This window comes from Bidens hawaiensis, unplaced genomic scaffold, assembly GCF_021521415.1.
Source record: "Bidens hawaiensis isolate Kalapana, Puna unplaced genomic scaffold, B.hawaiensis_p1.1 tig00045333_1, whole genome shotgun sequence".
In the NCBI taxonomy this organism is placed as follows: domain Eukaryota; kingdom Viridiplantae; phylum Streptophyta; class Magnoliopsida; order Asterales; family Asteraceae; genus Bidens; species Bidens hawaiensis.
In genome coordinates, this window is record NW_027505934.1 from 108192 (window position 1) to 120860 (window position 12669).

Genomic DNA, 12669 nt, shown 5'->3' on the forward strand with positions numbered 1-12669 from the left:
TGTTCACGAAATTGAATTATTTAATAAAAATGTAATAGAATACTTTAACTTTGAAGTTCCAATACGTATTTTATCCATTGTGTTGTTTTTTTAAATTTAAATGTATTTTATTTTTTATATATATAAATATATTTAAAATTTTCATATATATATATATATATATTATTTATTTATGACGTCATCCAGGTCACCACCGGTTCGACCTTTGACCCGGTAAGGCGTCTGGGTTGACATTCGAGCCAGGTCCGAAAACATTGACTTGTATGATAACTATTATTTAGGAAATATCTATTAATGGTAAATAACTATACATTAATTAATAACTATAATAATTTTAGCAACACAAAAAGTATTATTAACAATATCATTAACAATAATAATAATAATATCAGTTTTAGTATTAAAAATATTATTATATAAATAATTATGATAACAACAACAATTATGATAATCATACATAATAGTAGTCTAATAATAATAAGGGGAAGGTTCATGTACATTTTGATCTTAACATTAGTACGTAGGAAATAATGTCAATTTATTTAAAAATACGAACGTAAGAAACAATACCAACTACAATACCAATCTACATAAAAAATGACTTATAATAACAAAGAAAAGAACCTAAAAACTACATCAAAAGAATCAAAATCAAGAACAAAATAATAACAGCATATACCAGCAAATACTTATAACAGCAAAATAATTTATCTAATAATAACAATAAAATATAAATAAGAATACTTATAACGTCTCATAATCGAAAATTAGCAAATACGAACAAAAAATAGCAGCAAACACCTATAAAAATAAACATAATCATAACAACAAATTGGTTCTCACCGTTTTCTTGTTAAGAATAAAATGTATTTGATCTTGTTTTATAATAATAATACTAATAAAAATAATAATAGTAATAATAATAATAATAATAATAATAATAATAATAATAATAATAATAATTAAATAAATAAAAAGTTAAAACAAAGAAAAGCATAACACTGTTTCTTTTTTGACTTTAATTCTTTGATTCGTTGTTTCATTTTTCACGTTTTCTATATCAACCGAAAGAAGACATATTTATCTTCAAAGAGAAGGCGTGGCTCCAGGGGCGAACTTATGTAGTATTTCTTTTTAATGTTTTTATTTTATTTTTATTTTTTTTCTGGTTTCGGCTTGCCTTTAATCTTGATATGATCACATAAAACTTGTTGTTTAACGTAGGGGGGTAAATTGATATAACTTATAATAAACTTTTACGTAGTAATATTATGTTGGAAATCAGGCCCCTTGATCGAACACACAACACACAAGATTGAACAACTTGTTCAGACTCTTTTTATTATTATAAAATAAAGCACACAAATTACAATACCCCTAACCATCTATTTATACTAAAACTTTAACTTGTTCACCAAGACTCCTAATTAGACTCCAACTAGGAAACCAAATACATTAACAAAAATAAACCTAATAGTATTCCTAATTAAATATAAAAACTCAATAAATAATTCACCAAGAATTATAACTCCTTTAATCTTTATCTTTTAAAATTCAAGATTAACGTCTTCATTCTCCCACTTAATCTTGAGTTGGACCCGTTTCTTCACATCCATACCATGATCGACAAACTCAATCCCTCTTTCCTGTCCTAGAACTACACCGTTCTTGTCTTTCTACCATTTGCCTTTGATACATTTGGTTTTCTGGCTCCAGAGGCTGTGAAATTTTTGAGTAGGGTTCAGCGCGTCGTACACGGAACCTCTTCAGCTTCTAGGTCTCAAAGCTTCGTTTTTAGCAGGATTGGCTTTGCTGTTCAAAAGGGGGGTGCGGCGCAGCTTGTTGCCCGTTTGCCTGCCACTTTATTGTAATCGTTTTATAGTAAATTATATAAAACTTCGATTATTTATATAAAAAAAACAAAGAAAAACAAGCTCCCCGCTTCTACCGTTTTCTTCTTCCCTTTGCTAGACATGACAAGATTCAAAGCCTCCTACTTTGACGAATCTTCTTCCGTCTGCCTATCCGCAAATCTCTACTAAATAAATGCAACCCTTATTTGATCGTACTTTTACCACCATGTCACACTCTTCCTTGATATGCACACACTAATTTCAACCACCAACAAAGACAATAGCACCCCACTATTCCGCCTTTTCGGTCGTCAAACGAATTCCTTAGCTCCCCGCTCTTTCGTTTCTTCCGCAACACGCATGTTGGTTTTCCGCCATAAATTCTTATAAATTACTTCAGAATAAAAAAAATGCGTACATTCAGTTTGGTTTTTTCGGTTTATATTACATGCAAAACCAAAACCGAACCGTAAGTGCGGTTTCTACAAAAACATTAAACCAAACCGTCAATTTTTATTTTGGTTACGGATGGATTTTTATGGCTTTATGGACACCCGTAACTTGATTGCATGTGTATGGGATTCAAGAACAATGATGAAGGACCATATAGTTGTAGAGATCTGTAGGCTGTCGTCTACACCTTAAATGGAAATGCATCTTACTTTATATGGCTAAAAGCTTCTATTTTTTGGATATGTGGATACAACACACTTTAGCTCATTTTGGGTTCTCAAATGTCCATATGTATAACTCTAATTTTAGTTATTATTACACTTTGCATGTGTCCATCGTGCAGAAATTATAAGGTACCTGTATTTTTCATTCACAAGGGCAACATGTATTTATTGAGCCGCTTATCGTTTTAGCTTTATTTTTGCAGCCTCGGTATGAAAAGGTTGCTAGGCTTTTTAATGGAGCCAGTGGGGACTATATTTATGACACGAGTAGATTGTGCGAATTGAATGTGACATTCTTATTGTTTTATGGGTTAGCAACCAATTCATCTTTTAATCATGTTTGGCAACACAGGTAAATACTAAGCTCTGCGATCAGTTCTCTGTTAGTTTCTACCAGGCACTATATTGGGTCCACCTTCTAAGTTCGTTGGTGGTGGATGGGATGGAAAAGATGAAAAAAGTGACGTTCGCCCTATTGATGATGGAAGAACCGCTAAGCGTTTGCTTAAATGGATTAATTAAAAATTAGGAAGGTATGATTGTTTGAGATATAAATATTATATTAAAACGGGAAATAAAGGTTATTAATTGATACATCTGCTTGATTTGTAGTTTGTTTATAATATAGCTCATATAACCTTGAAGACGAGAAACTTGAAGATGATCACCTTCATTCAAACGTCTCAGACCCTGGACATGCTTGTTAAAGATTTATTTACAATTTGAAGTTACATTTTGTAAGAGTTATTAACCCTTTTTTTTTGTGAGGTAGATTGCAACCTGTTATTCATTAAAGTCTACATAAGTGAAGTCTACATAAGTCAAACTTTGAAATATAAATACATTTGTTGTTCATTAAAGTCAACATGGGTCAAAGTCAAACTTTGAAATCTAAATACATGCTTTGCCATACGATCCCATGACACAAAAATGAGTTAAAATCAAAGCTACAAATAAAAAGAAAAATTAAGATTTGACTTGGTCTCAATAAAACTTCAAAAGCTAAAATTTTCTCATGCAGGTCAAATGGGCTGGGTCGGGCCAACCAACAAACACTTTTTATTTGTTTTTTTTTGAATATTATAAATAATCAACTTATTAAATACGCTTGCAAAGCTATATTATTACAATAACAGTCTAAAACTTTTATGTATAAAGCAATTAATCGGTTGACCCGTTTTCTTTTTGATTAAATCATTTAGTATATCCCATTTGACCTGTTAGACATAAAACAAAAACAAAAATCTGCCCGTTTTCCCACCAAAATTCCCGTAAAATCTCATTTTTTTTTGTTTTTTATGAATTTTTTAAATTATCAACTTGTTAAATACGACTGCAAAGCTAAATTATTACAATAACAGTGTAAAACTTTTTATGTCGTAATGCTTCTTTGGTTGTACATAATGCTTCTTTTGATTGTACATGAAATATAGATTTTCTTTAATTACAGCCGAGGTTGTAGCAGGTTCAGCTGCATGGCTTGGTAGAGGCCTTTCGTGTGTTTATGCTCAGAGTTGAGAAGATGATTTCATGGAAAGTTAAGGAAAAGATCCGTCTAATGAGTTTCAGTAAATTTCATGTTTTGTTTTGTTTTTTAAGATTTAGCATTGATTATTTATGTTCCGATGACGTGGAGGTCTGTTATAACAGTGCTGGTGGGTTTATAACACTGGAGAACTTATTGTATTTCAGTACATGTAATGGCTTTTGATATATTTATTTGGTGTTAATTTTTATTTTTGATACATAAATCATTTCAAGATATTTTTAGATATCAGGAAGGTGATAGGTTCATGTAAGAATATCCTTGTAGCTGGTGTTAATATCACATTCACACTTATTTAGATGTTGCACCTTGAAGCAGGTTCCAACTTGCTTTTGTGAGTATTTTGTAGTAATTTTAATTATTTGTATTACAATCAAGTTCTTGATGGTATTTGGATTTGGGTTGTTTCAATCTTAGTTTTTTTGTAGTGGTTGATTAGTTGATCCTCATCAAATATTAATGGTCATAGTTGCAGATGCTTTGAGACCAATCGAATATGGGCTAAAGAGTTGATTTGAATGTCGGCTTAGTCTTTAAGCTATGTTTTTTTTTCTGGGTACCTACTTTTCTTTTCATTCGTGTTCTTGAATTCCTTTCATCATTCGCTGCTTACTTGACTACTACCCAGTTAATTTAGTACGGTTGAAGAATCGAATCACCTGTCGGCTTACTACTTAAGGTATGATTATTCGGTATCTAATTTATTGGTGTTTTTGGCTTAAACATTTTGATTATATGCTTATGTAAGGAATTCATTAGGTTTTTTTCATAAGTTGTTTGAATGTCAGGAGGCTATACCAGTCCAGATAACATTCAGATTAATAGTTAACTCCAGATATTATCTCGGCCTCCACTTTAAAAGTTCGGGTCGTGATCAAACCTTTATTGATAGCATGATAGTATCCGGACTTAAACTGTTTCAACTGAAATTACCAATACTATCAATACTAATTTGATAAATGAACGAACAAATATTTTGTTCATTTAAATAAATGAACGAACACGATGAGTTTTTAGAAATTGTTTTTTTATTCAGATTTTGAACTAATGGCCGGCAAAAGAATAGAATGTTTGGTGAACCTTTCAGCAGAAAGTTTGTTTATGTTTATTTAATAAGTGAGCAAACATTAACTAAATTTTTAGTTCGTTTGATTTAAAATTTGTTCTTCTGTTTAAGTTCAAGTTCGTTTAACACGTATAACTATTAAGTTTTATAGTTTTTAAAATAGATAGATAGATGTTTTTCTATTCATTCAAAGAACCGAACATTCGGTGAACCGTGAAGACAGAATTGCAAAATGATTAAAAACAAAAACTTAAATAAGCCCGCGTGACACGCGGGCTAAAAGCTAGTATATTTATGTTAATCAATAGTTAGTTGATATTACACGATTGGATTTATTTTTTTTAGGCTACACCATTTATCAATTTCTTGTTAATGACTTAAAATCTGTTTTTCGATTTGGTTCAATTCCAACCTATTCGGTTCTTTTTTTTCCTTCAAAATTTGGTTCAGGAAAAACGTTTTATTAAAAACATAAAACCAAACAATTAAATTTATTGAGTTCGGTTACATCGCTTATTCCAATATACGGTTCGATTATTTCAGTCCCTCAAGCACCCTATTTTAACCCCTATTGGATAGTTGGACATAAAGGTGCGCAAATCCTAATCACTTAATCTAAATGAAATCAAAACCGTTCCGGTACAATAAAAACTTGAACGAGTTCTATCTCGCCGTACTGTCGTGTTTTCTGACAAGTGTTCACGGGTGTTGGCTTTAGGTGAGGGTTTCCCCGGATCGAAAAATGAATGTATCTCGATGTGGTGAATTTAGCCAGTAACTCATTTAAAGGATTCGTTGGCCGTTAACAAAAAAAATAGTAACATATTGAAACTCATGGTTAGGAACTGGTTTGGGCGTTTGAGTTCTTAGTGGAGACCCAAGTTCAATTCTCACTTACAACACTTTGGAAGGGGGGGGGGCGTTGGTCGCTCAATGAAGGAAGACTGGGGTATTTGTAATATCCAATTCGATTATGAGGGTATCCGGGTTTTACCAATAGTGGTCCTTCGGGTGGGTGAGTTTTTACCGGAACTGGAGATAGCTGACGGTGGTTTTTAAGCCACTGGGTCACCCCGTATGAAATACATAAACGTTCTATGTTTGTTGACCGTTAAAAAAGAGAAAGGAACCGGTTTGGGCTTTTGGAAATAAGTGATACAAAATGTGAATGGGCTAAAACAATTGAATTGGGCCATGAGATGTAATCGTTAGCTAACAGCGGAAGCACTGCACCGTTGCCAAAGAGCTCTGGCCACAATCGATCGATCTCAATCTCAACGACTAAAATCACACTATCCACCTGCCGGAATCTGGTAACTGAGTTGACTCGTTCCATGGCGGATCCGGCGTCTTATTCCCTCAAAAAAATGCTACTGGACGAGATCACGCCGGTGGTCATGGTTCTCCCTACGCCTCTAGTCGAACAACGTTGCCTCAAAAACGGACTCTCCTTCGTCCAAATGCTCACTCCGTTCTGCGCATTCAACAATATCGACGGTAATAACATTCACTCACACTTTAATTTCAATCTATTGTTTGTTGTGTATCAAGTGTGATATGTTACATAGAGCGTCAATGATCCATTGTTTCCTGTCATTTCTGTTGAATTCTAGGGTTTGCCACTTAACTAAGGACTTAGGTTAAAATTAGGTAGCTCAATTGATCTTAATACTTCACTTGAATATCCGTTTTGATGTGATTATTGTTACACACTTACACAAATTTAGTTTATTAGGTTTTTACAAGTGATTGTGAGGAGCTGTTATTAAACAGGTTAAGTGATAGGGGGAAAGTTAACGTACAAATGAAATTAACGTGCTAAACGTGAGAATAAAGTAGAGTAATTACGTAATTACTCTATAACGTATTTACATCATTACTCTACTTGTATATATAATTACTCTACTTTATTAGTTGATTCTCACAATTAGCATGTTAATTTCATTTGTATTTGATCCAACTCCTAGGTGATAATGTGTCCTAAGTGTATACTTTTTATTTCTGCAGTCCCTGTTCGTACAGCGAGTGATCAACCCTACAGGCTCCAGAAGTTCAAGTTACGAATGTTCTATGCATCCGATATTCGACAACAAAACATCGAGGTATAAATTTATCTGTTTGCATTTTCAGAATATTCACCTACCCCGTGGTACAAACTTACAAATTACAATGCTCTTCTAGAGTGACGTATATTTTAGATGAGTTAAGCATGAATAATCATTAGTTGTCTGATATTAAACCTGCAAAGGAAACATCGTAGTACCATGAGAAATGTGATTATGCTAATACTCCTAATCCGTCTTAAAAAAATGCTATCCTATTTACAGTACTTTTTTTTAAATCGAAGTTTGTAGATATCGTTCCTAATGATAGTATATAGTATAAAAATAATCAGTCTAGTTCTGATTCAGACCATTATTTTTACACTACGATTTTACCAAGACAACTGAAAGCGGCTTCTACTAATCAAACAAGTGTAAAATCTTGTTTGGTGATGTCTAAATAAGCTTCCATCTAACACCCATAGCTACTTGGAAAGTATGCGCAGCTTATTGTTTCTTCAAATTTAATATTGTTAAATAGTAATTAATGGTACCTATCAAGTTTGCATTGGTGTAGCTTATTTTTCCATCAAATTTATTTAATATTGTTAATGAATGATATTTTTGTTAGTCACAAAAGCTATGAAATGACCTAACATGCATGTTTGCTCACTCTTCATCAACCTCAGGGACTTTGGTAGATTATATTAATAGTATTGTATTATGCTGCAACGTTGCATCATAATATCATATTCTAGGAGCAATGCTCTTACATGCCAAGAAAAGAGGTTTAATTCTATCGATTACGATTGTTAGATCATCTTATGATTACTGAGTATATGCTTAGGTTTTAGTGGCTAGTTCCCATGCACAAGGCAGCCAATGTTGATAGCGAATATCACAAATTAGAACACAAGGTTTACAATCCATAATTATGAAGTCACAGTGCACAGTGCATCCAATGTTGATAGTAAATATCACAGTTAAGAGAAACAATCCAAAAGGTTAACAAAATTATGATGTCTTCAGTATGGAGAAATTATACTGACCAACTTTCATTTTTAATGGACTGAAGAAGTTTGTAAGGTTATATGTAAAGGTTACACATATTTACATATATTATTCCTTCTCTATCCTGAATCATAATAACTTCCTCACATTCTTAATATCTCTTTACAGTGTATACATTTCATTTTTTTAGGCCTGTTGATTGGTCCATTAAGGGATCAGTGTCACTTTCTTTATCAATGCTAGAACCACCTCATACCCTTTGGATTTTGGTAAACCAGTGATGAAATCAAGGGAGATCAATAAGTGGCTCAAAACTCATAGAATGTTGGTGTCATCATATATACAGTTTTACACCTCTAGACTAGATATAAATCATTATATTTCCTATGGCTGTGGTTGGGGAAATAAGTCAAAGCATTGTAACCTCAACTTTAGGTTTAATAGTGGTACAACATGCTATAATTTAAAGAGCTAGGATACACAACCAAATACACCAACTCTTGAAAACTTCAAAATAGTAATACCACACCGATCTAGTTCTTTTAACATATATGCGCACGCTCACATGGAGCTGCAGAAAGCTAAATTAATGCATAATGGTTTGAAAGATATATCCTTTGTATGTTTGCAAATGTTGATATTTAAATGCATCGCATTTGTAGCTTATTTGGTTAACCTTCAAACAGCCCTCCCTTAGATTTTTTTTTAATTCAAGTAGGTTACAAAGGAGTGGTTAGAACAGGTTATTGCTGATGCAGGAAACAATGAAGATTCTGATTTGTACTTAGATCCATCACCTATTGAAACTATGTCCACCTGTAAGTTCTTTCACTGTTCTAATTAAACCATGTGAAATTGTACTGAGCTCCTATTTTTTTTTCAAAAGTGATTCTTCTGTTCAGTTGTTGCATATTAAAATTAGTCTTATGAACTTGTTTATAATATGTAAGAAACAGGAAATCTTTTAGAGTTGGTAATTGTTGTTACATACAAGAAGGAAAATTTGCTAAAAGGCAAAAAAATGCTTATTAATGCTAAAATGCAAGGAACTAAACTAGATTGTCACGTTGAACAACTTTAGTTAAGAGGTTGTACTTGTTATTTTTTGTTGAATTATTTATTTACTTATCTTTGCAGCTTCTGAACCTGAGTTTGTACCAACATGGTTTCAATATTTCAATAAAGAGCTTGTACGCAGTGTATCCTTCTCAGATCATGAAGCTTTTGATCATCCTGTTGCAGGTAAGTTTTAAGAATGCAATTTTGAGCTTAGTTTATACTTAATATGGCTTAACTTATAATGAATGCACAGGCCTTTTGGTTGTTTCATCAAATGATGAGGACCCTATCAGCAAGTTCAGGGATCTTTTTAACACAAACCAGTTGCCCCCACTTTTTAATGATGGTGCAATGGATCCAAAGATTCCAAAATATTATATTTTGGTCCATGATAACCAAGATGGATCCCCAGAGAGGTATCCTCAGTCTCTAATGCCAGTATTGGGTTGCATGTTTACTAATGCATCTATCAAATCATAAGATTTGCTGTTTTTTTTAAATTGCATGTGATTCAGAGCAACTAAGATATTGGCGGAAATGAGAAATACATTTGGGTCAAACGAGTGCCGTTTACTTTGCATTAACTCCTCCCAAGGTCAATTAGTTGACCATAAACCAAATCCATGGGATCCTTATGTAAGAGCATTTCTAATCATGCAATTTGTTTACATGTTCTCATAGATGAGTTTGGAATTATTAGGGATTATGAATGTGTTGCGTTCTTTGGCAGGTGTCAAATACTTTACCTGGTCAACATCTTGGTTGTCTACTTAACAACGAGGATATGGATGAGGTTTTTTTATTTTTAAATACTACCTGTTTCGTTTATGGTTTATTACTATTTTTAATTGTTATATGAACTCTCTCTAACTTCATATCAACTGCACCAGTTGAAGGTTTTTGTTCGTGATCTATCATCCAAAGATATAATTCCTAACATGGAGCAAAGAATTCGTGTTTTAAATCAGCAGGTTATATGTATTTCTACACACAATTAGTTTCATTCTTAACTTTGAATATCAGATCATCTTACTTTGTATGCTGTTGTTATAGGTCTCTGCAACAAGAAAAGGTTTTAGAAACCAAATAAAAAATTTATGGTGGAGAAAAGGGAAAGAGGATACTCCAGAGGTTCAAAGTGTTGGCATGTATGTTTGGCGTGTGTTCTACCTTTTTCCTTAAACAGTCTAAAACTCCTGTTCTAATATACCTTTTCTAATGATGTTTGAAGGTACACTTTTAATTCCATTGAATCTCAAATAAGGGTTTTGGGTGATTATGCATTCATGTTACGAGATTATGAACTCGCTTTATCAAATTACCGCCTGTTATCTACTGATTACAAGCTTGACAAAGCATGGAAACGATATGCTGGTGTACAGGTAACTGTTAAGCAAACGTTCATGCATTAACATTAGACTACAGTTGTTTGCATGCCTTAATCCTTCGTTTCTTGCAGGAAATGATGGGATTGACATACTTCATGTTGAATCAGTCAAAAAAAGATGCCGAGTATTGCATGGAAAATGCATTTAGCACGTATTTAGTGCGTCTATGACTTCTTTACAAACATATTTTGTTAATTTGTTGTTGCATCACTTATTTAGATGCATTTATTAAATATTTACAAAGTGTACTCTTATTCAGAGAATTGGGACATCAGGCAAGGGAAATGCCACTCGTTGTGGTCTTTGGTGGGTTGAAATGTTGAAGACTAGTGGTCAGTATAAAGATGCTGCTGGTGTTTACTTTCGTATCTCTGGTGAGGTAATGGTCACTTCTCTTTTATGGATACATGTTATATACGTGGTATTTTTTACAGTAAAAGGGGCATTTTTGTTCAGGAACCGCTTCATACAGCTGTAATGCTTGAGCAAGCATCTTACTGCTACCTTCTAGCCAAACCATCCATGTTAAGGAAGTATGGATTTCATCTCATTCTTTCTGGTGACCTGTACAAGAAGTGTGATCAGGTAATTTATTTCAATGAATTACAATTCTTAGTTAATAGTTTATTTTCATATACTGTATAATGTTTTTATTATGCGTAGCACACTTGGTAAGACCACATAAGCATAAGTTTCATTCTTCGTTTTTTCTAACAAACACCTTCTTAAATCAGATAAAACATGCGATTCGTGCATACAGAAATGCGCTGTCTGTGTTCAAAGGAACAACATGGAGCCATATTCATGATCATGTTCATTTCCAGATAGGAAAGTGAGTTCTAAAGGATCTGCAAAGATGTATTACGATGTGCTTATTAAAATTTAGGTAAAATAAGCTAAAGTTTTTAATAACACCTTTACAGGTGGTATGCTTTTCTTGGAAGGTTTGATGTGGCCATGAAACATATGTTGGAAATTTTGGCTTGTAGCCATCAATCGATGGCAATGCAGGAGTTATTTATGAAGGATTTTTTCCTGATTTTACAGGTTAGCATTGTTGATTGATTTGTGTTCTTAGTTTTTACCATTTAGCAGTTTATCCACAGCTTAATATTTTTTTTGTTTTATTGTTATATTTGATGTAGAAAACAGGAAAAACATACAATATTTCCCGACTTCAGTTGCCGATTGTCAATATATCTTCCCTTAGTATTGTTTCTGAAGATCATCGAACTTATGGATCACCTGCTGCTGTAAGTGAAATCACACTCTATATATACCTTACATAACCATGTTATCATTTCAATATGGTATTTTGTTTATCTGTTTGTGGATGAATGAATTGCATAATTTATATAATTATTAAGGATATAATATAGAGATATTTTTGGAATAACTGTTGCCCTTGCAGAAACATTGTCGTACTTGAAAAAATAACTTTTTTTTTTGCATAACTTAAAGAGCCGTGTTAATGCATGTTATTCAACTTGCTGATGAGATAGTTATAATGACTAATGAAAATTTGGTACTTGGTTCTAAATAGAAGTTCTAAAAGGCATCAAATTTGATTGCACAAGTTTTTTAAGGTTCCCATTTGATAAATTATTATTGAAGTAATTTGAAGTATTGTACTGTTTGGTAGTATATAAGAAATAACAAAATGGAAGTTATTTTAAGAAATACATTGATAAAGATCAAAGCATAATGATTAAAATAATGGTTTTTTTGGAATTAAATTATACTCAAATTTCATCAAAACCAATAGCTTGTTTGTTTCATGGAATATAAAACTATAGTCAATAGTCAATATACATCAAAGAAAGTGTTTGGCAGTTTAGTTTGTATATTTGTTTTTTTTTTTGGATTTGGGTTATGACGTTGGGAAGACAGACTAGAATCCGTCATCCCGCATCAGCTTTGACACTCGATCTTATAAAATCATAAAAAGAATTCAAATCTCTTCCAAAAATTACATATTATACCTTTCTGGAAACTAGACTCAAAGTAGAACATCATAGAAAAAAGAA

General features: G+C 32.6%; 1 protein-coding gene across 1 annotated transcript; it reads left to right on the forward strand.

Moving 5' to 3' along the window:
- Nucleotides 1-6394: 6394 nt before the first annotated feature.
- On the forward strand, nt 6395-11946 carry LOC143616019 (uncharacterized). The gene is made up of 16 exons (XM_077088986.1): nt 6395-6639; nt 7150-7244; nt 8914-9013; nt 9333-9437; nt 9508-9670; nt 9770-9890; nt 9985-10047; nt 10145-10225; nt 10308-10402; nt 10486-10636; nt 10714-10800; nt 10902-11021; nt 11099-11227; nt 11377-11474; nt 11566-11689; nt 11788-11946. Exons 1-16 carry the CDS (start codon nt 6477-6479, stop codon nt 11929-11931), a joined length of 1839 nt encoding a protein of 612 aa, XP_076945101.1. The 5' UTR covers nt 6395-6476; the 3' UTR covers nt 11932-11946.
- Nucleotides 11947-12669: the final 723 nt, after the last annotated feature.

Coding starts and splice junctions, on each gene's coding strand:
- LOC143616019 (XM_077088986.1), top strand. CDS start 6,477: ATGGCGGATCCGGCGTCTTATTCCCTCAAAAAAATGCTACTGGACGAG. Junction 10,403..10,485: donor GAGGTTCAAAGTGTTGGCAT/GTATGTTTGGCG, acceptor TGATGTTTGAAG/GTACACTTTTAATTCCATTG. Junction 11,475..11,565: donor GTTCATTTCCAGATAGGAAA/GTGAGTTCTAAA, acceptor ACACCTTTACAG/GTGGTATGCTTTTCTTGGAA.